This window comes from Rhinatrema bivittatum, chromosome 4, assembly GCF_901001135.1.
Source record: "Rhinatrema bivittatum chromosome 4, aRhiBiv1.1, whole genome shotgun sequence".
Lineage (NCBI taxonomy): Eukaryota > Metazoa > Chordata > Amphibia > Gymnophiona > Rhinatrematidae > Rhinatrema > Rhinatrema bivittatum.
The window spans coordinates 272044636-272071992 of NC_042618.1; the positions used below are offsets into that span (position 1 = coordinate 272044636).

A 27357-nucleotide genomic window follows, 5' to 3' on the forward strand; every position below is an offset into this window, starting at 1 on the left:
CAATGTGGCCAGAATCGCAATAATGGACCATCACACAATAAAGAATGATCCTGTGAGATAACTCAAACAGTTGATCAGTAAGGTGTGAGATACAAATGTATCAATGACTTGGTACATTGAAAAAGTTCAACAATGAACCTGACACAATGTAATAACTTTGCATACTGTTGCAACAAATGATTAGTAGGCAACAAAGTATTTCAGCCGATCAAAAGACTCAGCTATCCCTTATGTTCTGAATTAATTTAAATAATGCCTAGCATAGTTAGCTGTGTATTCATGAGTCAATAAAGCAAATCTGCATACATGCATTTTTCTCATAACATCTGCAACAGTTGCAGTAAAAGAAACCTATTGAGAGGTCCTAAAACAAACTTGTTGTAAAGTATATATATTATATAAACACCTGGGGGTAATTTTCAAAATGTTTCAGCACATAAAATTGGAAGTTATATGTGTATGCAGTGAGTATGCACCCAAGTAGTATTTTTCTAAAATCTGAAGTGGGCTTTAACTAGCAGAGTCAAATGTAAATGAAAAAAAGGGTACTTTAGAGGTATACCTTGCCTCCAAACCCCTCTCATTTAGCACTCTCCCCCACATCCTCACTTCCCAATTTCTCTGTACCCCTGATGAACCAGTGGGAGCCTGAAGCATCTCTTAGGGCTCCAGACCAAGTATGTCCCTTTTCAGAATGGTGCCAGCCTACCAATATTAGGTCGTTGCCCCATCACATGATAGGCAAAGGCCTACTATCAGCCAGCTGGCACCATTTTGGAAATGGCTGCCTCAGGTCCAGAGCCCTAGAGGGGATGACTCTGGGCTCCCACTGGACAACCAGAGCTACTGAGATAGACACCAGGGACCAGAGGAAGAGTGTTTGCCAAATGGGAGGGGCTGAGAACAAGGGGGTGTGGCCGTAAACTTTAAATCTTTTCAATTTGTATTTATTTATTTATTTACTTTGGGAGCCCCAAGGGGTGGCCACAGAAAGGGGGGGTGCAACAGGGGATCTAAAAAATATCCCAGCAGCTTTGGAACATTTGATAGGGGGAAGCTATTTAGGATTGATTGGACCCTTCAAATCAGCATGGACTCATAGCATGGCTTGTCCAGTACTCTTCTAAGCTATGGTAATTTTCCCATGGGGAAAATACTGCAGGGTTAGTACATAGATTCCTTTGATTTCCTACCCTCTGGGACAGGGAACTACCTACTGAACCTCACTGTAACTTGTCATGAACTAAGATTTGGAAAGACAAGTAATTAAATAAAAATTCAAATCTGGAAAAAATAATAGGGGACCCATTCACAAAAGCTTGCCTAGGGCCTCTTAAATGGTTGATGCAGCAGCTGGAAAGGGAAGAATAATGAACTGAGTGGGGAAGGTGAAAGGAGAAAGAGGAGACTAGGAGAGGAAAGAGAGAGATAGAAATGTGAGACTGGAAAATGGGATAGCATTGATAAGATGAGATGGGATTGGATGAGATGATTAAATTAGGAGGGGAGAGAAGTAAGGGATGATATAGTAGAGGGCAGAATGGATAGAAAGTGGAGGGATGGGAGAAGGATGGTGAGAGGAGCAAGGTGTAGAAAGGAGAGACCTGGAGACCAAAAAAAGTTGAGGAAAAAAGGAGTACATTTAAAAGGTAGGTAAAGAGGTTTCCATGAAAGTGGGAAAAATGAATAAGAAAACAGAATGAAAAGTTTAAAAAGTGAGTAAAGGAACACATAAATCATGTAGATACATGCAAGTTTGCAAGAAATATATTATTTAGAAGTAACTTTTTAAAATGACAGATTATTCTTTAAAGCTTGGGGGATTTTTTTTTTTGGTTTTTTTGTATGTACGATAATATGCAAATACATTTTAAAATGCCACTGAATTCTTGCTGAATCAAAAACTGTATAACTGAATTTTCTAGCCCTTGCTACAGAATCTACCCATGAGCTGCTCCAAGAAATTGTGGGCCTTCAGCGGAGGTCGACATATGTCTCAAGATGACTCAGCCTCCATTATAGAGACCCAGGAATCCCAACTTTGTACTTCCCACTAATTTAGCTTTTTCCAGATCTTGCTATCTGTGCATTTTTTCACTTCAGTTCAGTTACCTGTTTTACAGCTTTCACTTTATCAGGAGCAAGTTTAAATAGTTCATCAAATACATCAGTTTCTAAAATTGAGAAAATAAATATTTGTCAGTTTCCTGATTAATATATTTTAAAGTATTTGACACTTACTGTAGTGCACCCTTAGCTTCCTCTTGTTTGGAAAATTATCTGTATTTTGTGAGCTGCAGGGTTACATGCTTGAGGTTGTGTGTGAAGTTATAAACCAAAATCCTATGTTCTCAGAGTTTTCTGTTTCCTCTTAATTTTGTTATATGAAGAATTTTGTAGGGAGGGTAATTTTCAAAGGCATTTCTGTGGGGAAAACAGTGTCTTACCCATGGAAATGGCTTGTTATAAAAAATTGCCTGCCTGATATACAGGTAAACTTAGATGTGTGTGTCCTATACAAGTGGAAATTCATCTCAAACTAGTGGGAGTGTTCCCAGAGGCAGAGATGGGGAGGGGGTTTAGTCTTAAGTGCATGTTTTTGGATTTTCAGAAGAATGTGCATAAATCTTCCTGAAAAAATCTCTGCATACAAATTAGCAGGTGCCATTGTGTGAAGGTGGAGGTAATTTTCAAAGTGAACATCCACATGTGAGTTGCTTTAAAAACTGGTGCAATTTATGGGCTAGATTTTAAAAGCCCTGCAGGTGTAAATCCTCCTGGATTTACGCACGCAGGGCACTCACGCGCTGGCACGCCTATTTTGCATAGGCCACCGGTGCGCGCAAAGCCCTGGGACGCGCATAAGTCCCGGGGCTTCGTAAAAGGTACGGGGAGGGGGCATGTCTGGGGCACGTCCAGGGTCAGGGGGCGGTCCGGGGTGGGTCTGTGGGTGTGGCAACGGTTCGGGGGTGGGCCGGGAGGGCGGTCCCAAGTCCCCCGGCACTGCGGCCTGTGCTGGGGGATGCAGGCGGCGCACACAAGTTACGCCTGCTTCAAGCAGGCGTAACTTGCCCAACAAAGGTAGGGGGGGGGAATTTAGGTAGGGCCGGAGGGTGGGTTAGGTAGGGGAAGGGAGGGGAAGGTGGGGGGATGCGGGAGGGAACGGAGGCAGGCTGCGCGGCTCGGCCCATGCAGGCTGCCGATTTTGTGCAGCCTTGCGCGCGCCGACCCCAGATTTTATAAAATCCAGGGTACTTTTTAAAGATCTACCTCTATGTGTGCACTTGCCAACGTGGGCTGTTACACAATTACCCCCTCAGAGGGTAATTTTGTAACATCACAAATAACTTGTATGGCAAATATATGCATAAGTGAATGTACATGTTTTGAAAATTATATCTGCTATCCAGGAGAGCAGGAATTTCCCCTGAAATTTGCATGCATATTTTTTAAAATGGAAAAGTATATGTTAAGTGACTTCTCCACCCCCAGAAATGCCTCTGCATAGTCAAGGTAAATTTACATGCAAACACGACACAAGTGACAGATATTCTATTTGTCTAAAGAACCTGAATCATTCTGGCTGCTGTAGATTATTTATCCATAAACATTTCTATGGTTACATTTTTCAAACATGGTCTTGTTAAAACTCATACCCATGAAGTAATCGATACATTAGCATCACAGTACGAATTCTATAAATCATTTGTTATAATACTTACGTGCTGAACGTTCATCTAAATTCTGTCTGAAAGCAAAATGAATACGACTAGTTAGGGAAATATTTGTAGTGAGATGAAATGTTGAAGCATTCAGGTTATGACAGATTATTGTATAGGGGTGTGCTTTTGGTCTGAAGTAACACAGACACATCAAAAACATTTGATTTGTATCCTATCATCTTCAAAGAAAACAGAAAACCACAAACAAAATGTCATTTTGTTTTCTTTTTTATGTTTTAGTGAGCACAAAAATAAACTGAAAAAAAAATGAAAAACTCCAGCAAAACGAAACATTCTTTCCCTGTGCATGCCTAGCATTCAGGGTGATCCAGTACCAAGCGGTAGGAAGAGCTGCGTTAGTGCCTACGGCACCCGCGGTTACCGCCCGCACAGTGCAGCTCACCTACCGCTCGATCCTGAAGCCTAATTATATGTAAATGTAAGCCGCGTCCGAAAAGCCTTAGTCCCGCGCAACCCAGGATACTGGATAGAGCGCCTATACAGGATCCTGGGTGCGCGGGCCTAAGGCTTCACGCCACGCTAGTATCTGTCATTTCAAATGTCATTTGAAATGACAGATACCAGGAAGTCTGGTCCGATCGGGTGCAAAAGTAAGTTGCTTCGCCGCTGTCAGTGTCCCCCCCCCCTCCTCTCGGAGCAGGGAGCGAAAAGCAGCCTTGCTCCGGGAGGGGGGGGGACGACACTGACGGCGGCGAAGCAACGCAGAAGCAACGGCGAAACGACTTTTCAGTGTCCCCCCCCCCCCTCTCGGAGCAGGGCGCGAAAAGCAGCCTTGCTCCGGGAGGGGGGGGGACACTGACGGCGGCGAAGCAACGCAGAAGCAACGGCGAAACGACTTTTCAGTGTCGTTCCCCCCCTCTCGGAGCAGGGCGCGAAAAGCAGCCTTGCTCCGGGAGGGGGGGGACACACTGACAGCGGCGAAGCTTTCCCCCAGCCCGGACACCGGCAAAACTTGCTGTTTTGCAGCCATGAGCCACGAGCAGGAACGCGAAGATCTGGCTCCGATAGCTCCTCCCGACAAGATGGCCGCCTGCACGGGGAAAGAGTACAATTGGCCGCTGAAGACGTGACATCACGACATCACGTCTTGAGCGGCCAATTGTACTCTTTCCCCGTCCAGGCGGCCATCTTGTCGGGAGGAGCTATCGGAGCCAGATCTTCGCGTTCCTGCTCGTGGCTCATGGCTGCAAAACAGCAAGTTTTGCCGGTGTCCGGGCTGGGGGAAAGCTTCGCCGCTGTCAGTGTCCCCCCCCCTCCCGGAGCAAGGCTGCTTTTCGCGCCCTGCTCCGAGAGGGGGGGGACACTGAAAAGTCGTTTCGCCGTTGCTTCTGCGTTGCTTCGCCGCTGTCAGTGTCCCCCCCCCCTCCCGGAGCAAGGCTGCTTTTCGCGCCCTGCTCCGAGAGGGGGGGGGACACTGAAAAGTCGTTTCGCCGTTGCTTCTGCGTTGCTTCGCCGCTGTCAGTGTCCCCCCTCCTCCCGGAGCAAGGCGGCTTTTCGCGCCCTGCTCCGAGAGGAGGGGGGACACTGAAAACTCGCTTTGCCGTTGCAGTCTCCGTGGCAGCCCCAGTCCGGACATCGGAGGGGGGCTGCAACGTTTTTTCGCTTTTTTTTTTTTTTTTGGCTTCTGGAGGAGGGGAGAGGACTGGGGCTGCCACGGAGACCGGCACCCATGATCGCGGCCGGGGCAGGTGAGCGGGGGCTGGGGGAAAGCTTGCCACCTACCCTTACCCATGCCTCTACCGCCTGGGTCAGGGTAGGCGGTAAATTTGCAGGTTAAACGCGCGACAAAACGGCAGGGAAAGGTAGCGTTAGTCGGGGCGCGGGTTACGGGATGCTAGGGGAATAGCTAATTGGCTCGTTTGCATGCAATATCGCGCTAATTCGCTCGTTTGCATGCAATATGCATGCCGCGGGCGGAAGGGGTTACCCGGGGAATTTAGGACGCGGTAGGAGTAGGTTAAAGGGGATTCGGGATCGCAGGAAGGGCTAACGCGGCCGAAACGTGAGTTAGAAGCGGCTTAGGAGCAGGGTAAACACGGCCGCACTTTACAGGATAGGCCTGATTGTAAGCTCATTAAAGAGCTGCTTAATCATAGGATCCTTTGTTTCTGCATTCTTCTAACACGAGCTTCTGGGTTAGAAGAATGAAGCCCAGTGATGAAATGCTAGCATACAGATTGCCATCCCAGAGATATGCATTTGGGTCAAGCTCACCTGTACCCATCCACAGACAGCTTTACTGTGCTGCTTTCTAATGTTTTTGAAACAAGCCAAATTCTGCAGACATTAACTAATAGCAGACGCCAGCACTTTAAAATGCATGTAGAACTTTAAAAATACATTTTTTTTAAATATCCTAGAACAATTCTTTTGGTATTATGTTTTCAGGTTTTAATAGTGATGGTATCCTTGCCTTTGGATTGGGACATACAACCATTGGTACTACCACCTATGTAAAATCACCAAACATTTGCAGTTTTAATCCTGCATTTTCCTCCTTAAATTGCTCATAGCTGATGGTGCCAATGGTACATGTCTGTTCATTACTATCCATATTTTATGTTAAATTAAATAACTGACAATTGGCTCCATTTCTATTTGCAGAATAAGGTTATCAGTCATGTCAGGACATGACATTAATATTATCATAGGCCAGAACAGTTTGGACTACTCCACTGGGGGAACAAAAGAAAATTATCTCACTTTACATTTAGATGGTGGTGTTTGTGTGTGATTCCACACTTAAATTACACATAAGAAGTGGAAAAAAAATGTGATCAGCAAATTGACAGATGTAGAAAAGGAACTTCATTTTAGCTTGGCAAGGGTAAGAAAAGCAACCAAGTTATAGGGTACAAATGATACCTTTGTGAACTTAATGAATATTACGGGGGCATTATTCAAAATGTTTCATGTGGATAAATACATGTTTACTAGAGATGTGAATCGTGTCCTCGATCGTCTTAACGATCGATTTCGGCTGGGAGGGGGAGGGAATCGTATTGTTGCCGTTTGGGTGTGTAAACTATCGTGAAAAATCATTAAAATCATGAGCCAACCCCCTAAAACCCACCCCCGACGCTTTAAATTAAATCCCCCACCCTCCCGAACCCCCCCCCAAATGCTTTAAATTACCTGGGGATCCAGCGGTGGTCCAGAACGGCGGCGGTCCGGAACGGCCCCCTCAATTGAATCCTTTTGTCTTCAGCCGGCGCCATTTTGCAAAATGGCCGCCGCAAAATGGCGGCGGCCATAGACAAAAACGATTCGATGCAGGAGGTCGTTCCGGACCCCCGCTGGACTTTTGGCAAGTCTTGTGGGGGTCAGGAGGCCCCCCCAAGCTGGCCAAAAGTTTCTGGGAGTCCAGCGGGGTTCAGGAAGCGATTTCTTGCCGCGAATCGTTTTCCGTATGGAAAATGGCGCCGGCAGGAGATCGACTGCAGGAGGTCGTTCAGCGGCGGTCCGGAACCCCCGCTGAACGACCTCCTGCAGTCGATCTCCTGCCGGCGCCATTTTCCATACGGAAAACGATTCGCGGCAAGAAATCGCTTCCTGAACCCCACTGGACTCCCAGAAACTTTTGGCCAGCTTGGGGGGGCCTCCTGACCCCCACAAGACTTGCCAAAAGTCCAGCGGGGGTCCGGAACGACCTCCTGCGTCGAAACGTTTTTGTCTATGGCCGCCGCCATTTTGCGGCGGCCATTTTGCAAAATGGCGCCGGCTGAAGACAAAAGGATTCAATTGAGGGGGCCGTTCCGGACCGCCGCCGTTCTGGACCACCGCTGGATCCCCAGGTAATTTAAAGCATTTGGGGGGGGTTCGGGAGGGTGGGGGATTTAATTTAAAGGGTCGGGGGTGGGTTTTAGGGGGTTTTAGTGTGCCGGTTTTCCTGCCCTCCCCCTTCCCCCGATTTACGATTTTTTAACGATAAATCGGGGGAATTGGTATTGTATCTTGGCCCTAACGATTTTTGACGATTTAAAATATATCGGACGATATTTTAAATCGTCAAAAAACGATTCACATCCCTAATGTTTACCCATGCTAAGACTCAGTTGAAATTTGCCCTCTTATCACAGGTCAAAGTATGTGTGCAGTTGTGCAGCAAGCACAGAGTGGATGAGTAACCTAGTGGTGAGAGAAGCAGGCGGAGAACCAAGAAGGCCAGAGTTCAGATCCTGCAAATACTTCTCATGCCACTGCCTCAAATACAGGCTTAGATCATGAGCCCTCTGGGGACTGGGAAAATGCCTACTGTGCCTGAATGTTGAGATTACTTACCTGATAATCTCCTTTTCCTTAGTGTAGACAGATGGACTCAGAACAAGTGGGTATAGTGTGCTCATGCTAGCAGTTGGAGACGGATCTGATGCCAGCACGGGTACATATACCCCCACAGGAAGTGAAGCAACTCAGTAATCTTCCTTGCAAAAGCTGTTATGGATGTATGTGTACTGACGATCAATGAATTAGTGAAACAGGATTACCCTGACCGATTGATAGTAGCTGGAGACTGCCAGCGCTTCCAACCGGAAGGCGTCGACACCTGGTAGAATGGACGCTCTTATGTAAGAAAATGACATGGCGTACCTTGAATCGGTGAAACCCATGTACACCGGCAGCTGGGCGGGATGCTGAGTCCATCTGTCTACACTAAGGAAAAGGAGCTTATCAGGTAAGTAATCTCAACATTTCCTAGTGTGTAGCCAGATGGACTCAGAACAAGTGGGATGTACAAAAGCTTTACTACCGGACTGGGTGGGAGAATGCCTGAGGACTGCGTAGGACTGCCATCGCAAATGCTGTGTCCTCCCTGGCCTGAACATCCAGATGGTAAAATCTGGAAAGATTCTGCCCAAGAGGCCGCCTGCGCTCTGGTGGAGTGAGCCTTGACCTGCAGAGGTGGTGACTTCCTGGCCTCTACGTAGGCCGCTCTGACAACTTCCTTGATCCAGCAGGCGATGGTGGGCCGAGAGGCCGCTTCCCCTTGCTTCTTCCCGCTGTGGAGGACGAACAGATGGTCCGTCTTACGTACTGCTTCTGTCTTTTCTAGGTATCTGGGCAGCAATCTGCCGATGTCAAAATGGCGTAGCAAACACCCTTCTTCTGATTTCTTCAAACCTGCCGTGGTTGGCAAAGATATGGTTTGGTTGAGGTGAAATTGTGAGACTACTTTAGGTAAGAAGGAAGGAACCGTGCGAAGATGGATAGCCTCTGGAGTGATTCTGAGAAAGGGATCACAGCAGCTCTGAGATGCGGCGTGCGGAACACACCGCCAGCAAGAAAACCATCTTCAAAGTTAGCGAACGGAGAGACAGGCCCCGAAGGGGTCTGAAGGTGGATCCCACGAGGAAATCCAAAACTAGGTTGAGGTTCCACAGGGGCACTGGCCACTTCAGTGGCAGACGAATGTGCTTGACTCCTTTCAGGAAGCGGGAAACATCTGGGTGCATGGCAATGGTCTTGCCCTCCCTCCTGGGACCGTAGCAAGACAGCGCAGCCACCTGAACCTTGATGGAGCTTAGGGAGAGACCCTTCTGAAGCCCATCCTGCAGAAAATCCAGAACAATAGGAATTGTGGTCGCGTGTGGATTGGTGCCATGAGTGTCGCACCAGGCTTCAAATACTCTCCAGATCCTTATGTAGGTGAGGGATGTGGAAAACTTGCGAGCTCGGAGAAGTGTATCTATCACCGGCTCTGAGTAACCTCTTTTCTTCAGTCTAGCCCTCTCAATGGCCAGACCGTAAGAGAGAATTGAGCTGGATCCTCGTGGAGGATGGGACCTTAACGTAGCAGGTCCCTGAGAGGAGGCAGGGGAAGAGGCTCCCCTGTCAGAAGTCTTCTCATGTCCGCGTACCAGGGTCTTCTTGGCCAGTCTGGTGCCACTAGAAGAACTAGGCCTCTGTGCCTCTGAATCTTGTGTATAAGGGCGCCCAGCAGGGGCCACAGAGGAAAGGCATATAGCAGAGTCCCTGGAGGCCATGGCTGAACCAGGGCGTCGATCCCGTGAGAGAACGGATCCCGCTTGCGGCTGAAGTATCTGGGTACTTGAGCATTGGACCTGTCCACTAGTAAGTCCATGTCCGGAGTCCCCCACCGATCCACAATCATCTGGAAGGCTGTGGGGGACAGCTGCTATTCTCCCGGACTTAGGCTTTCCCTGCTGAGGAAGTCTGCCGCGTTGTTGTCCCTTCCGGCAATGTGGACGGAGGAGAGGTCCTGGAGATTCACCTCTGCCCAAGCCATCAGCGGGGTTAGCTCTAGGGACACCTGTTGGCTTCTGGTTCCGCCCTGTCGGTTGATGTATGCCACTGTGGTGGCGTTGTCGGACATCACTCTGACTGCTCTGTTCTTCAATCTGTGAGCAAATCGCAGGCAGGCTAATCGTACTGCCCGTGCCTCTAGGCAGTTGATGTTCCACCCCGACTCTTCTCTGTTCCACCGCCCTTGGGCGGTGAGCTCTCCGCAGTGTGCTCCCCATCCGCTCAGGCTGGCATCTGTGGTGAGCAGAGTCCACGTGGGGGAGGACATCTTCGACCCCCCTGCTCGTGTGGTCGAACTGCAACCACCACAGTAGCTGGGTCCGCACTCTGGCGGGTAGAGGTAGATGCACGGTGTAGTTCTGTAAAAGTGGGCTCCACCGAGAGAGGAGGGAGTGTTGTAACGGTCTCATATGGGCCCTTGCCCATGGTACCACTTCCAGGGTGGATGCCATGATACCGAGAACCTGCAGGTAATCCCAGGCTATGGGCCGGCTGGCTCCCATCAGGGACCGTAGACGGGTCTGGAGCTTTAACCTTCTCTTGGTGCTTAGGCTGACTTTGTCTGCCTGGGTGTCGAACCGAACTCCCAGGTATTCCAGTGATTGGGAAGGCTGTAGGCAACTCTTGCTTAGGTTGACTACCCATCCCAGGCTTTCCAGAAGGGCGATCACTCTGTTGGTTGCCTGATGGCTCCCCTCTCGTGATTTCGCTCTGATCAGCCAATCGTCTAGGTAGGGATGGACAAGGATTCCTTCCTGTCTGAGCGCCGCTGCTACTGCTACGATCACCTTGGTGAAGGTCCGCGGCGCCGTGGCTAACCCGAAGGGCAAAGCCCGGAATTGGAAGTGTTGTCCCAGAACCTTGAAGCGTAGGTAGCGCTGATGATCCCGATGGATCAGGATATGCAGGTAGGCTTCTGACAGGTCTAAGGCCATGAGGAATTCCCCTGGCTGTACTGCGGTCTTGACTGAGCGCAGAGTTTCCATGCGAAACCGCGGGACTCTTAAGTATCGGTTGACTGACTTGAGGTCCAATACAAGCCGGAAAGTGCCCTCTTTATTGGGTACCATGAAATAAATGGAATAGTGCCCAGAATCCATTTCCCATGCAGGTACTGGGATTATGGCTTTCAAGGACAGGAGCTTCGCCAGGGTAGCTTCCAATGCCGCCTTCTTGTGGCTTGGACACGGAGATTCCACAAACTTGTCCGGAGGAATGTGATGGAAGTCCAGATAATATCCCTCTCGGATGATGGCGAGGACCCACTGGTCCGACATAATCTCAACCCATCTGGGGTAGAAGAGGGTTAACCTGCCCCCTATGGCTTCGGCCCCCGGATGGATCAGCTGATTCTCATTGTGGGGTGCGGCTGGGACCCAAACCCGAGCCAGCTCCCCTCTTGTGCTGCTTGGTCCAAAAGGACTGGTTCCTGGCCTGAGGACGAGGTGCCTGGTAGCGACCCCTATAGGGAGTGAAGCGTTGGGAGCTTCTACCTCTGGAGGGCCTCGGAAAGGTGCGCTGGTTCCTCTTGGACCTGTCTTTGGGCAGTCGAGGTACTGGAGAGGCGCCCCATGTGCTGGCCAGTTTATCTAGGTCGCTGCCGAACAGAAGAGACCCCTTGAATGGCATTCTAGTGAGACGTGTCTTAGAAGGGGCGTCGGCTGACCAGTTCCGTATCCAGAGCTGCCTCCTGGCTGCCACTGAGGATGAGACCCCCTTGGCTGTCGTACGGACCAGGTCGGAGGCGGCATCCGTAAGGAACGAGAGAGCGGACTCCATGTCAGCTGCCGGAGCATTGTTCCTGACCTGTGACAAACAGGAACGCGTTACCACTGTGCAGCAGGTTGCGATTTGCAGAGACAGAGCTGCCACCTCAAAGGTTTGTTTCAGGATGGCATCCAGGCGTCGGTCATGAGCCTCCTTGAGGGCCACCCCCCCTCCACTGGAATGGTAGTGCACTTGACCAGAGCGCTAACCAAGGCATCCACCTGAGGGCACACCAGCATATTCTTGATTGCCGGGTCCAGGGGGTACATGCCGGACAGGGCCCGACCCCCATTGAATGAGGCCTCTGGTGCATTCCACTCTAAATCGATCAGCTGTTGCGCCGCTTGCAGGAAGGGGAAATGGCGGGCTGTGGGACGAAGACCCTCCAGCAGGGGGTTCTGTGTGGATGCCTCCATAGTACTGGGGCCTGGAATCGCCAACTCCGTCAGGCATTGAGAAACCAGATCAGAGAGATCTTCCTTGGGAAAGAACCGCCTCACAGTTCAGTATGACTCTATCTCCGAGGGAAGTTCTCCCTCCTCGGGGGGTTCGGACTCGTCCTCCGAGACATCAGGGTCCGCATGAGCCGGACTGTCCGGAGGCAGGTGCCCGCGATAAGGGCGAGAAGGTCCAGGGGCAGGGTCAGCTGAAGCGACAGCAGGGCCTGGACGGGAAGCTGACTGCATCTGAACAAAGGCATGGATCCCCTTAAATAAGTCCACCCAGGAAATGGAAGCGGTTTCTAGCCGTCGGGGTACCAAGTTCCCCGGAATTCCTGGCTGTTCAGGACGCCCCGCTAGATCCGGGGTGGCCCCTGGGGAACTATCGGTAAACCTCGGTTGAGACGGGTCCTGGCCTGAGGCTCCCACGGCCTCCTCACATTGGGAACAAAGGGAGTCTGGCTCCTTGCTCTGCGTGGCTCTAAGCTGGCACGCTGAGCAGAGGCCGAGAGCTTTCACGCCGGAATCAGGAGGTGCCGCCTCTGAGGACGCTGGGGCGTTGAAATGTTCCATCGCGGCTTGCGAATGCAGAGCGCCGGTGCTTATGCTGCCAATATCAGCAATATGCGCTCAACAATAATATGCGCTCAATATACAATATGCGCTCAATAATATGCAGGCAGCAATATGCGCTCAATAATATACAATATGCGCTCAATAATATACAATATGCGCCCAATAATATGCGGTCAGCAATATGCGCTCAATAATATACAATATGCGCTCAATAATATGCGGTCAGTAATATGCGCCCATGAACAGGCGCCTAACATGGGCGCTCAATACCTGAACAAGGCAGACAAAATGGCGACCTCCCCGTCGTGCCACATGCAGGCCACGCCGCCGATCCTCGTACCTCGGAGACAAAAAAGTAAGAGATGTACGCCTTACCTGATCCTCGGCGCTTCCCGGCTGTAACCCGGGCGGTCTCCGGCTGCGGGGGGAGAGGGGAAATACCTTCACCGCCGCGCTTGAGGAAATACACCCGCTGCCTCTAAGCCGCCGAACTCGTCTCGCTCGGGGCTAAGTCCACGCCGGGACCGAGGCGCCTCTCAGCCAGGCCCGAGCCCTTCTCGCTCGGGGGCTAGATCCCTGCCGCGATTCAGCCACCGGACCGAGGCGTAGACCTCCGAGGGATCACGGAAATCACCCCGGGAAACTCAACTGGGGGAGGGACCCGAGGGTATCACCGCAGGAGTATGGGGCTAGTCTTCTGAGAAATTTGTAAGTAGAAAGTAGAAAATAGAAAGTAGATTTGGAAAACACGCTCAGCGAGCGTGCAGGAGCTCCAAACTGCTTTGGAGATGGAAATTACTGAGTTGCTTCACTTCCTGTGGGGGTATATGTACCCGTGCTGACGTCAGATCCGTCTCCAACTGCTAGCATGAGCACACTATACCCATTTGTTCTGAGTCCATCTGGCTACACACTAGGAAATGTAACTTGTCTTGAGCAGCCAATGAAAAGGTGGGAGTTAAACAACTTTTAACAGCATTAAAAAGTGAGTGGAACAATTGACCTTCCCAAGATAAAAAACTTTCAAGGTTACTATGGTTACTTCCTTTAACAATGTCCAAGGAAGGGATCTTTGTCTTAAAGATTGAATCTTTAAATATTCATTAGCCTTTATAAAGGAATTATCTCTATCCAACTATTTTACTGGTTTTCTTTTGGCAATATTAGATAGAACTTGATAAACCCAGTTGATAATATTGGCAGACTCGGCTGTTTTCTGTAAACATCAAAAACGTGCATTCATTATATTGCAATTAATATGAATCAGCCCCACATTCCTTGTAAATTATTCTTATATATAGGATGAGGTATTTCAGTAATGCTTTTTCCACTCTTTGGTGCAAAAAGAAAACCCTGGTAAAGATGCAACTCACATAATGGGGGGCAAAAGTCAGGAATGTTTTGCCCCAGCACAAAAATAGCTCCAGATGTGACTAGGCATTTTTCCTCTTGAAAATTCAGTGATATTTTCATTAATAAGCCTAGAACAAATGTTCAAATATATCTCCCTCAATGTGTTCTTTATTTCAGCTAGAAATCTTCCAGCACTAGGGTTTACATGAACCTATCAATACATAAATAAATATGCCTTAAATAATCAACTGCATCACGATTTTTGTTTCTAAAATCATGTTTGATAGGTTATTTTATATTTTGAGAGAAGAGAACCAGTTTTGATTAAATCTGAATGTTCCTAGCCTCAAATTAGTGGAAGGGATTCACATAATCAAAGTCAAATCTGAGCCATCTGAGGCTCAACTTAGATTTGCATGTAAATTAAAAGGTTTGTACTATCTTCTACCATCCCAAATCTGTAAATATTCATATATGACTAAGCCAAGCCAAGTCAATCCAGATTTTAAAAAAGAGTCACATTTAATCAGAGTTGAAACTGATTCTGATTATCTGAATAAATCTTGAGTCAAATATTCTCAGATCTGATCATGTTCAAACCCGGTGGAAGGAGGATTGCTTATGCATATTCTTAGTTAAATTGGCAGAATAATCTATGCATCTAGAGTAGAACTTTGTATAAATAAAATACTATGACTATATGTTTTATTGATAAACAGAAAAATTATTAAACCATTTACTATGAATATACTTCATAAACTGAATGTGTGTGCATATACATTTATGTGTGTGTATGTATGTGTGTGTATATATATATATATACATACACACACACACAGATAAACTGAAGAATATATAGATATCTTGTCTTACCTATTGTCTGTGATGAATTCAAATACTTTTTCTGTCTTTATTCCTTTTTTGGTGGGCTATTAAAGTGGAAAAACAAATATTAAATGATATAGTGCTATTGAATGTCACATACATAAGAAAACAAAGTCCTGCAGGTAGAGTTCATGTCCTAAGTAATTGAATAGATGACTCAGTGGCTTGACACAAAAGAACCTTACTCTTCAGGTCACTAAATGCCATTCCACCTTGGTCAGTAGTGATGATTGGAAGTTATCACATACTGAAACAGGTATTTAACTTTTGTGTCTTTTTTCTATGATTATGAATATGCCCTCTGGGCCATGTTATCTGCCTTGAGCACATTTTATTTTATGAATAAGCAGGCCGATTCAGTAAAGTCCGCGGGAGAGCTGTATTTAAATTAGGTGACACGGTAAAAACGGGGAAAAGGAGGTGCTAGGGACACTAGTGTGTCCCTAGAGCCTCCTTTTTGACAGGAGCGGCGGCTCTCAGCGGGTTTGACAGCCGACGCTCAATTTTGCCGGCATCAGTTCTCGAGCCCGTTGACAGCCACGGGCTCGGAAACCGGACGCCGGCAAAATTGAGCGTCTGGTTTTCGGCCCGACAGCCGTGGACCGAATTCAAATTTATTTATTTATTTATTACTTTTTTTTACTTTTCGGGCCCTCCGACTTAATATCGCTATGATATTAAGTCAGAGGGTGCACAGAAAAGCAGTAAAAACTGCTTTTCTGTGCACTTTCCTGGTGCCGGAAGAAATTAGCGCCAACCTTTGGGTCGGCGCTAATTTCTGAAAGTAAAATGTGTGGCTTGGCTGCACATTTTACTTTCTGTATCCCGCGCGCATACCTAATAGGGCCCTCAACATGCATTTGCATGTTGAGGGCGCTATTAGGTGCCGCGGGTTGGATGCGCATTTTCCTCCCCTTACTGAATAAGGGGTAAGGGAAAACATGCGTCCAAGAGCAGGCTAACAGTGCGCTCCGTTGGAGCGCACTGTACTGTATCGGCCTGAAGGATGATTCCCTGCTATTTTTTAAAAGATGTATTATGAAAACTTAGAAGGCATTATGTCATTATCAGATTAATACTCGAATGCAGATGTAAAAATTTCCTGGTTTGGGAAAAAATGCAGAAAAGATACTTAATCTTTTTTTCCCCCACAAAGTTTGCTGATTGAATACCCAAAACTTGATATAGAACAACAAGGGCAAAGCTGAGTATAAGCTTACTCTTGTTCTGTTGATGAAAAATCTGTAACAGAATTGACATTTATTTGCTTTCTCAAAAAATTTATTGAATTGGATTAGATAATATAGGGAGAATTTGTGGCTTGTAAGATTAAATTAAAATAAATGGATATAGGGCTGGCTGTCAACATTGTTAATAAAATCAATGTTAAAAGCCTGTTCAAAAGTAGGCATTTTATCCATTTCACATTAGAATCTTTAGTGACATTTCATAAGTAGTTTGCTTATAATGGGAGATATTCACTCGAATACAGTATTTAAGCTTGTTCAACAAATGCTTCAAAAGCTTGCTTGTTTCATGATGAAATATTTACCATATGGATTATATTAGCATTACCATGATACAATTTCTTCTGTTTTAAGAAAATGTAGTAACATAAATAGTAATTATATGGCAAAGTAATTTACTCCTCAAAAGTCAGTGTGCTAAAATGACACGCACAAGTAGATATGTAAAGCACACAATGCCCATTAACTGTTTGTGCTTCTAGTGCGTCAATTTCAGCCTGCTCCAAAAAAATGGCACTTTTATCGCGCATTCATTAGTTTTCAGCATTTAAGTGCAAAAAACATAATGAAGTCCATATTCAAAAGTGATTAGCTGGCTAAATGAATACTTGGGCACTTATCCAGCTAAATTCTAGCCGGCTAATAAAATAGCCAGCTAAAATTTAGTTGGCTAAGGGCCTCATTTTCCAAAGCTATCGCAGGCCTGTGCTACTGAAATCGGGGCAGAGTCGGCCCCGGAAGAGGAGGAGTCGGGGGCGTCACCGGGGCCGACTCCGCGAGGACGGCGCGCATAGCGGAAAGATAAGGCCCTTTTTGCTGGCTATTTCGCGCCCAATAACTACACCTTCTATGGTGTAGTTATTGGGTGCGATGCCGGCAGCAATCACATCGCGGAGGTGCGATCGCTGCCGGACCGCCCCCCCCCCCCCGCTTCAGCCCCCGCCCCCCTGTTAGCACGATTTTCTAAAGTATTGCAGGCCTGTGATACTTTAGAAAATGAGGCCCTAAGTTAGGGGCATTCCTGGGGTGTAACTTAGAGGAATTGAGTTAACCAGCTAACTTTGATATTTAGTTAGCTGGATAATTTAGCCAGCTAAATCTGGTTGGGCCAAAAACTATCCTAAAGTTAGCCAGCTATAGTTAACTTTCTGGCTAACTTTCAGATAGCTGGCTATATTCAATAGTGTGTGCATTAATGATTATACCTCCAAAGTTAGCCAGATATGTTTATCTCCCTAATTTTGCTAGCCAGACTGTGCCTGAATATGGACCTCACTAAGCTAATGCAATTTAAAATTATGCACATAACTGCTTTACAGATGGGGTGTTGGGGGAAAAATGCTACACCACCTCAGGAAGATGCAGTTAAGATTTTGCAATAAGGTCCACGGACAAAGTACACATGAGGTTTACTTACTGGGCTTATTTACAAGTCATTAACATTGCCTGAGTACGCATGCAAACTCACATTTATTGCATGTACTAATTGGCAATTGTTTAGATGCCCCTGCCTACTGTACCACTGTAGCCCTTACTCAAATTTTGCTTTCTTCTACTTCTGCCTTGCCACTGCTCTCTGTATCTATTGCTTGAACATTTCTGAATGTTATTCCAGGCATCCAGTACCCCCTCAGTAAAGAAACATTTCCTCACATTTGCTCTGAGCCTCCCTCCTTTCATCTTATCACATTTTTTTATGGAAAATACTGCATTCTGGTGCTTTATTGAAGCCTCTTAGATACTGAAGAATTTATATCTTGCCCCCCCCCCTTTCTTTTCTCTAGATATTCCATTTTATATTCTTTAAGCCCTCTTGTGGGCTTGAATTGCAAACACTGTGGGGCGGATTTTCAAAAGGTTACACGCGTATATTACGCACTTAACCCCGAAAACCTGCTCCTGCGCGCACCGAGCCTATTTTGCATAGGCTCGGTGACGCGCGCAAATCCTGGGATGCGCATATGTCCCAGGGCTCGAAAAAAGGGGCGGGGCGTGGGCATGGCCAGAGGGCTCCGAAGGCCCTCTAGGCCGGGGGATCGCGCGCCGGCACTCGGCTGGTACGCACAACCTACGCCTGCCCAGATGCAGGCGCAACTTATTTAACAAAGTATACTCCTAGATCCCCTTCCTGTTGCTAGTTCTTGCTCTCCTATCACAAATACATGATTTTATATTTATTTCTGTCTTCCAAAATAAAGTCAATGAAAAGCATCAGCCCTAGCACCAACCCCTAAGACACCCCAGTGGTCATTTTACCTTCACTAGCATGGCCCCCCCCCCCCCCTTTAATCTGAAGTCTCTGAGTTGTGTTTCATAGTAAAAGAGTAACGTAACAACATAATAAATGATGGCAGATAAAGACCAAAAAGGTCCATCTAGTCTGCCCAGCGGTAATTTTTTGCTGCTGGGCAGCAATTCCCACATGGAACTAACCTCCACTCCCACTGTGTTCCCTTTAGGGTTGTAACTGCCTCTCCATGCAGGTTACCCCATGCCTTCCGGGAAGCATAATGCAGCCATATCACTGCTGCCTCGGGCTGCAACTGTCACTCAGAGAAGGTTTAATCAACTCTTTTCCCAATTAACAACTCTGTCTATTCTCACAATCTTCTAAACAGAATAGTATCAAAAGTCTTACTTAAAAAACCAGATAGGCAGCATCCATTGCACTTTCCTGGTCCACTTAGATTACCTCAAAGAGCTTGCTTAAATTCCTTTGACCTAATCTCCTATAATCAATGGGGTAAATTTTCAAACCTGGGCACTGGCATACATGTGCACATGCTACCCGGCACGCACACATGTATGCCCGATTTTATAACATGCGCGCGAAGGCGCGCGCATGTTATAAAATTGGTAGTCAGCGCACACAAGGGGGTGCACAATTGTGCACCTTGTGTGTGCCAAGCCCGCACCGAGCCGAGCTGCCTTCCCCCGTTCCCTACCCCCCCACCCCACCTTCCCTTTCCTCCCCCGCCCTCCCCACCTTTTTCTTCCTTTTTTTTTTGTTTTAAAACTTACTTCAGTTGCACGTACCGGCCAACTTGCCGCTGTGCCGGGAGCCTCTGACCCCACCCCGCCCCCAGACCATCCTGCCCCTTTTTGCAAGCCCCGGGACTTACACATGTCCCGGGGCTTTACGCGCGTTGCCGGGCCTTTTTAAAATAGGCCCGGCGCACGCAACCTTTTGAAAATCTGCCCCTATGTGTTTTAAGGCACTGCACTATCCTTTTCATCAGTAATATTTCCTTAATTTTGATATATTTCTGTAAAGTTATGTTCAAATTACAGATCTCTCTAGAAGGCATGTATAGCATGGCCACCATGTGCAACTGAATAAAGAATACTTCATATATCAGGAGCTAGTATCTCCAGAACTTTTAGTTCTATGATCAGTATTCCAACAGTAGAAGGATGCTGTATGCCTGACCTCCATGTAAAGTCTGGTCAGTGCTAATGCAAGATCTGGAAGTTTTTCACTTTAGATATCTTTCCCTTAAATATTCATTTGGAATAAATACTTGTATACTTTACCATTTGTCATAATTACTGCAGTTAGTACTATTAGTCATTTTTTTGCACAATTTTTGGAACGCTGGATATTTCTCTTTGTGGCCCCTATTAGGCCAGCAGAGTATGTGATATGTCTAGAAATGAGAAATGTCCAGCAACAGGAGATTCAGGGAGATGGGAGTAAAGGAGTGATGGCTAGGAGCTTCCTTCTTCCAAAGGGAATGGGTTCGGTAATGGAATATAAAAATGCTTTCCATAAAGCCCTAGGAAGAGTTTTTGGTATTCTGTGAGAAGTTCTTTGAGAGCAAGACATCTTGGTGGAGCTCAGGGAGGGTATCCCCAGTGTATTGCTCAGCGCTGGGGCTTTACTGATCTGCTAGAGAGACCTATCAACTTTCTCTGGCATAGTGCACAGATCATCTGGCGGAAACTCTCTCTCAGTTCTGGGACATCATCCCCTCTTCTAAAAATGTCTGCAGCTGTGTTGGAAAAAAGGAAAAGGAAAGGGCTCACTGTCTTTATGGGACTTGGGAAAGGATGAGATCCTGAGGTGAATTGTTGGAAAATTCTGTAAAGTGGTAGCTCAAGCTGCACGAGACGCTGTATCTACTATCTTTATGTGTATTGGACTATTTGCTTATTTTTTTTCTACCTTTTATGGACTCTTATTCTTGAACTCTAAATACATCTTTTTTTTTCTTGTTTTGGAATACACTCTTGGGATGGATGACTATTGTTTTTGTTTGTTTTTGGTGTGTGACTCCCCTTGGACATTATAGCTTGTGCTATCCCTTGAATCTTGATCCCGGGGCTGCAGACTGGTATTTTTCCCATCCCTGCAGTGCTCAAAGGTAAACCCCTGCGAAGTGGGGATTACATCTTTAGACATGGTGGGGAAAATCTTCAAAAGTTTGCCTAGTTGCAAGGTAGACATATGCATTTGTGCACATGTCCTTATAGTTGGTTTTCAAAATAAACTGCAAGTACATAGAAACTGAGAGCATACTTTCTTTCTTTCCTTCAATGTATATATTGCCCATTCAGTATCGTCACCACCCATTTTCTAGTTCTAGGGGTAGCCAGAGGTAAAACAGTACATTTTTCTCATGCACAAAACCCTTATTACATCCCTGTATAGGGCTTTGTGCAGGAAACCGTGCGTACAAACATGCATACATCAGCGCAAAACCCGCAGCAGCTTCAGCGCACCTTATTACATTGGCTCCTATGTGTTTATAATAGCTTTGTGGGTTGTTGTTTTTTAAGTGTATTAGCATTGTATTTTCAAGGTTCTCGGTTTTACAGTGTTTATGTTCAAGGCACTTGCTGCAATTTCAGTAAATAAAAAACATAACATTTTAAGCTGAGGCAAACAAAATGGGAACATAATTATAAATGCAGATACATAAGAGGCTAAAGTTAAAAGTTTACAACATTTATTTCTCTTAATATAATTCAGCAAATTCAGTGTTGCAGAGGTTTATCTTACCTACGGCAAATGTATCAGTCAAAACTAGCTAATCAATTGTTCTACACTTTTTAAATATTTGCTTTCATCCAACACACAGATTGTAGATTATTTTAAAATGAAAGTACAGGATCTGGAATGAAATGTATTGACTACCTTCACTTCATACTGACAGGGCTTCAGCTGAACAGTTTAGCCTTTTCTTCACCATCAGAGGTTGTGCAATGGGACATGGACATGCTGAATTCCCATATTTAAGTATTGCTGGGAGCAGCGAAAACTATAATTACCTCAACTATCAATACTTCCACAGAAACATTTGGAGGAATATCCATGTCGGGTTGAAAGTGCTTTGCCATAGCAACCAAAAGATGTAAAGTCGCCAGCAAGTCTTTTTTGTAGATTTCTGTTTCCAAAGAAAGAAAATGTAAATGTGGTTCATGCTGCAGACTAATAGCATTTTGAATATATAACATATAATATTAATAGCCGGGTGCATGATAATTTCACTGACCAACAGCAAAGCAGCCTTTCAACTGGACCAAAACATACATTGCATGCACATTGCACAGAAAAGTACACAACATATGTAGATAGATTGATCCATGGCAGCACACAGAAAGATGGTTGAATTATCATAAGTTTAAAACTTATCAGCAGTAATGTTCTCCTTAAGGATTCAGTTGTACTGTCACTTACCTCTCATAAGCATTCGGTCTCCACATCCAGCTCATATATGTATCTCAAAGATGAAGAAAATAACTTCAGCCTTATCGTCCCTGCCCGGGCTTACATAGATATCTTTCTGTATATGTTGTTCTTTATATATAGCTCCTCAGGTGAGTTACTGTCTTCTCCTACCTGTGCTATACTTTTATTTATATATTATATATATATATACATACATATCAAATCAAATCCTTCTAAATGACTAGTCCTCACTCCATCTCTACTGAGGATTTCATTTCTCTCCTAATTTTCTAAAGTCCATCCTGATTTTCCTCTGGACTCAATAGTCCTAAATTGTTTTTTTTTTTTACCAAAAATTAGACAAAAAGGATCAGAAGACATAGAGCTAGGAGTTTAAACTGGGCACAAACCAAAATCTGCAGGTAGAAAGAACACTTTACCACATACTCTATTTCAACATATGTTAAAGTCCTGATCATTATAATATTTGTGTGTTTCCATTTTCATTGAGGGTAAATTTCAAAGGCATTTCCGCAAATAAAATGGTGCATTACCACTTTAGAAATGGCTTGTTATAAAATTGCCCACCGATATGCTTGTACATTTACCTTAACTGAGCTGAGGTTTTGGATTTATGCACACGCTTTTGGATTTTCAAAACTACGTGCCTAAATTTTCGCCAAACTTTTCTGAACACAAATTAGCAGCTACAATTGCATGTGGGTAGTTTTGATGAGATAATTTGCAAAGCGAACATTTGCATGTAAGTTTGCTTAGAAAAATCAGTACAATTTATTTGCGTATTTGCTGGCTTTCTTTTGCGGGCTGTTACTAAATTACCCCCCATCATTTATAGCGTTCAAATTACCAATGGATATGATTGAATAGTTGTGATGTGCTATCCCTTAGGTTTACACTGCTTTTTGTACTTTCCATTAAATCACTAAATGCAGTATATCTTGATTTTATGAATTGATTTTCTATATCCTTTGTGAATGAGGTACTTACCTTCTACACTCCATTTCAGCTGACTCTCCTCGAGGTGCAGACAGCGGGACACAGTTTCCACAACCACCTTCAGTTTATGTTTTTGGCTGCTGACAGACAGTGCAATCTCCTGGACATTCAGTTTCATTGCTCCTAATCTTTCTATAAGGAAGGGGGAAAATGGTGATGGAAGTATCTCAATATCAGAACCACAAAACAGAAAGCAACAGTCTTTACATCTATTTATTTAAAATCTTTTCTATACCGTCGTTAAGTTAAATACCATCACAACGGTTTACAGTAAGGCACATAAATTAATGTTGATAATTGTATCGAATTCTATCATCTAAACAGGTGCCATGAAGGTTCAGTTACATAACATTATAATAAATAATATTTGGTGAGTGTGATAAATCTTGTCCTTTTCTACCTGCATCATTTTTAATTACAAGCAAAGTTTTATAATTGTATCTTATCCTTTAGCGGTGAGATAAAAATAAAAATATGCACCTATTGGTTTAAGTGCTGTGTGTGAGCTAACTTGAGAAGAAATCAGTCCATTCATTCTGTCCAAAATTTTAATTAAAAGGTATATTATACATAACAGAGAATCAACATAAAAAGGAGATTGGTACTCTGCGCTCATAATAACATAGGTAATACGGCAGATGACGACCAATTGATCCATCCAGTCTGCCCTGTTCAGATTTTTTTCCCTGTGGGGGGCACTCTCGCGCGGCGCACAAGATGGCTGCCCGAGTCTAAGGCTCTGTGAGCCCTCGCTCTTATTTGGTAGAATATTCAATTTTTTTGGCATTTTTCTCTTCTGATTTTCATTTCGCTTACTGCTTAAGTATGGCTGCTCAGAAGTCGGGGAAAATTGAAGCCGCCTTCGTGGCGTCTGCTGGAACAAAATGCTCTAAGCCGGACCCTTCGTCCCCAGACAAGGCCCCGCAAGCAAAAATCATGGCATCAGCAGATATGGTTATGGCGGAGTTGAAGCAACTGAAGGATTTAATTCAACTTAACATAGAGACTACCTCTGCAGTATGCTCCGAATTACAATCTTTATCGGCACAAATGGACGGCTATCAAGTGCGTCTGGATGATGCAGAAATGCAGGTTTCCTCGCTTCTTATTGCTACTATGCCACTCCCTACTATAACGAAAGAATTGGCGCAACTTAAGCTGGATATTGAAGATCTCTCTAATAGGAATCGACGTAATAATGTCCGAATTGTGGGGATACCTGAAGGTGCCGAAGGTACTGATCTTTTACAATTTCTGATCCAAATGATACCTTCCACTTTACAAATTAAATTTGTTCAATCTTTTGAGCTGGAAAGAGCCCACAGAATACCCTCATAGCCTCTCAAAAATTCAAAATACCCCAGGCCCATTATTTTGAAAGTCCTGAGGTATCTACAGGTTCTCATGATTTTTGCTGCTGCTAGGAATAATGCGCCCATTACATTTCAAGGACATTCCATACTTTTTGTTCCTGATTTAGCCAAATTCACGGCTGCCAAGCGTAAAACTCTTTTAGTGTTGAGTCCTCGCTTGCAATCTTTAGGGGCACGATATGGCCTATAATATCCAGCACAGATGCTGGTTTCTTACAATAATCAAACTAAGTTGTTCCATGATCCCAGAGACCTAGAAGAGTTTCTACTTTCTTATGAATCAACTTCCTCCATGGTTACCTGAACAATAAGACATCTTTTCTCTTCCTATTACATATGCATATATTGTGGCTAATTTTCTCCTGCTAGCTAACAATCCTTCATATGGTTTCTATATTGACTTATGAGAGACCCAAAGTGATTGTGGTCCTGCACTTCAATAGTGTTTTTCTTATTTTTCTTTTTCATTATTTTTCACAGGACAGGATTTTATCATTGTTCTGTGTTGCTGGATAGTGCCACAGCTCTTTGGTTTCTTTTTTCTTCTTCTTCTCTCCAATACCCTTTATGGTTTATAATATTTTGAACCTTTTTCTGGTTTACCACAGTCTTTTTTAGCTCACTGGACAGGAGCGAGGGACCCGGGATGCATTTTGGCCCGCCTTGAGGCTCTTTTTGTTTTTACCTGAAGACAGTACGTGTGTTGACATAGTATGGGCTTCCTACGCAATGCTCCTCAACTTTATTATATCTCTCTTGAGAGGACTCCTACTTTTTTTCTTGGTTTTTTTTTCTTTCTCCTTTCACACCCATGGTCTTTGGGGTATCTTTTCCCTGTTTCTCTGCATACTTAAACCATTACTATCACTGCTAAACTTCCGCACAGTGCTTCAATCACTGACATTTGCAAGCACTGACTACTGCAATGCTTTACTACTTGATTTACCTTACACTACGATAAGACCACTGCAAATATTACAAAACTCCGCAGCTAGAATTCTCACTGGAAAAAGTAAAAAAGATCACATCACAGATACACTAGCCAAACTACATTGGCTACCCATAGAACAGAGAGTTCAATTCAAAGCACTTTGCACAATACACAAATTGATCCATGACGAAAAAGCAGAATGGCTGAACACAGCACTTCGAGTACACGTCCCACATAGGAATTTAAGATCAACAAACAAAGCTCTCTTAACTATTCCATCTGTGAAAACAGCAAGACTAACCCAGGTTAGGGAACGTGCACTGTCTCTGGCGATCCCATATTATGGTACACTCTGCCCCTTGATCTAAGACTTCAGAGAAATCATAAACTTTTCAAAATAAACCTCAAAACCTGGCTTTTCAAACAAGCATTCGATAAGGAGAACGACGCAAGCAAATAAATAAGTATAAGCAGAAATAGAGCACCCAGCACACACTCTCCAGATACTACCTGGAAATTATTTTATCCCTCAGATAATTGTAGTCAACAAACTGACAGGTTGAATAGCAAAAACATATACTCTCCCATGAGAATTTCATTAATGTAAATTCCATGTCATAAAGCAAATAGTACTTAATGTGTATTTGTTACTGGATAATACTGGCACACGCTATGTAAAGTATGATCTATTTTTTCTTTGATATATGTGCCCTATTGTAAACCGTTATGATGGTAAATAACTTAATGACGGTATATAAAAACTTTAAAATAAATAAATAAAAATACAACGTCTTCACAAAGGATAAGCACAGCTACTGTACTGTTTGTTTGCTTTTCTTAAAATGGCGACCAATATTACTTCATTTAAGACAGTGTCTCTGAATGTCAATGGCTTCTCACACCCTATTAAGCGGAAAAAGGTTCTCATCTATCTTCACTCCCTACAAGGAGACATTGCACTTCTACAGGAGACCCACCTTTCTGCTGGTGAGTCCCTCAAACTCCGGCAACAATGTGTGGGACAAGTCTTTTTTTAGCCCTGCACTTAAGAAGAAACAGGGTACAGCGATTCTGATTCATAAAAATCTCAATGCGACAATTTCTCACCAATTGGCACATACAGAAGGTAGATGGAACCTCATTCAACTATATCCACCATGAATCTTTCCTCATTCTTAACTTGGACTCTTCTCAATGCATTCTAGGAGATGACTTTAATCAAACTATGGATCCGGTACTGGATAGAAAATCAGAAGCCCATTTCACCATATCTAAATCCACTCATGCCATGTAACATCTCGCCTCTACATATGGTTTCTCGGAACCTTGGCGCTTGTTTAATCCCACTGGGAAAGACTATACTTTTTTTTCATCTTCACATTCCTCCTACTCATGAATTGACTTTTTTCTACTAATGCCCAGGATAACTTCTGCAACGATTTGTCCCATTTTAGTTTCGGATCATGCGGCTATCACTCTCACTTGCTCTCTCGCACATTCACTAGCCATTCAGAGACAATGACGCTTCAACACGGCTCTTCTTGAAGAACCTGAATTTTCAGCTATGATTGAACAGAAGACCTCGGAATATTTTCAATTCAATGCAACCAAGGATGTTTCAGCTGCTACTTTATGGGACACTTACAAGGTAACGCTTCGAGGTGAAATCATCAGCTATTCTATTCGATGCAATAAACGTCAAAAAGCTGCCTTAACCTCTCTCCAGCAGCTGGTTGCCTCTCTAGAGCAAGAACAATTCAAGTTCTCCTCCCCCTCTTCTTTAGCTGCATTGATCAAAGCTCGATATGAATATAATCTGCTCCTTGGCTCTCAAGTTCATCTTCATACCTTTTCTTCCAAAGCACAGTATTATGCTGGGAATAATAAATGTGGTCACTTATTGTCTTCCTACTTGAAGAAGAAATCAGAAAAGAAACGTATAGTCAAGATCCTATCTTCCTCTAATGAGATGCTGACCCAAGAGGCCGATATCTTACAAGCCTTCCAAGACTACTATGCTACTTTGTATCAATCAGAAGTTTCTACTGATCCGAAGGCACTACAAGACTTTCTCTTGGCTATAACTCATC

The 27357-nt window shown here is 44.8% G+C and overlaps 1 protein-coding gene across 1 annotated transcript in view; it reads right to left on the reverse strand.

Moving 5' to 3' along the window:
• The window catches only part of PARVG (parvin gamma), a 140904-nt gene that overhangs the window by 47035 nt on the left and 66512 nt on the right, over positions 1 to 27357 (reverse strand). Inside the window, exons 5-9 of the mRNA XM_029600118.1 lie at positions 22955 to 23095; positions 21547 to 21662; positions 15017 to 15072; positions 3723 to 3748; positions 2113 to 2174 (exon numbers count right to left, since the gene is read on the reverse strand). Coding sequence (XP_029455978.1) covers positions 2113 to 2174; positions 3723 to 3748; positions 15017 to 15072; positions 21547 to 21662; positions 22955 to 23095 — 401 coding nt within the window. The remainder of the gene's footprint in view (positions 1 to 2112; positions 2175 to 3722; positions 3749 to 15016; positions 15073 to 21546; positions 21663 to 22954; positions 23096 to 27357) is intronic.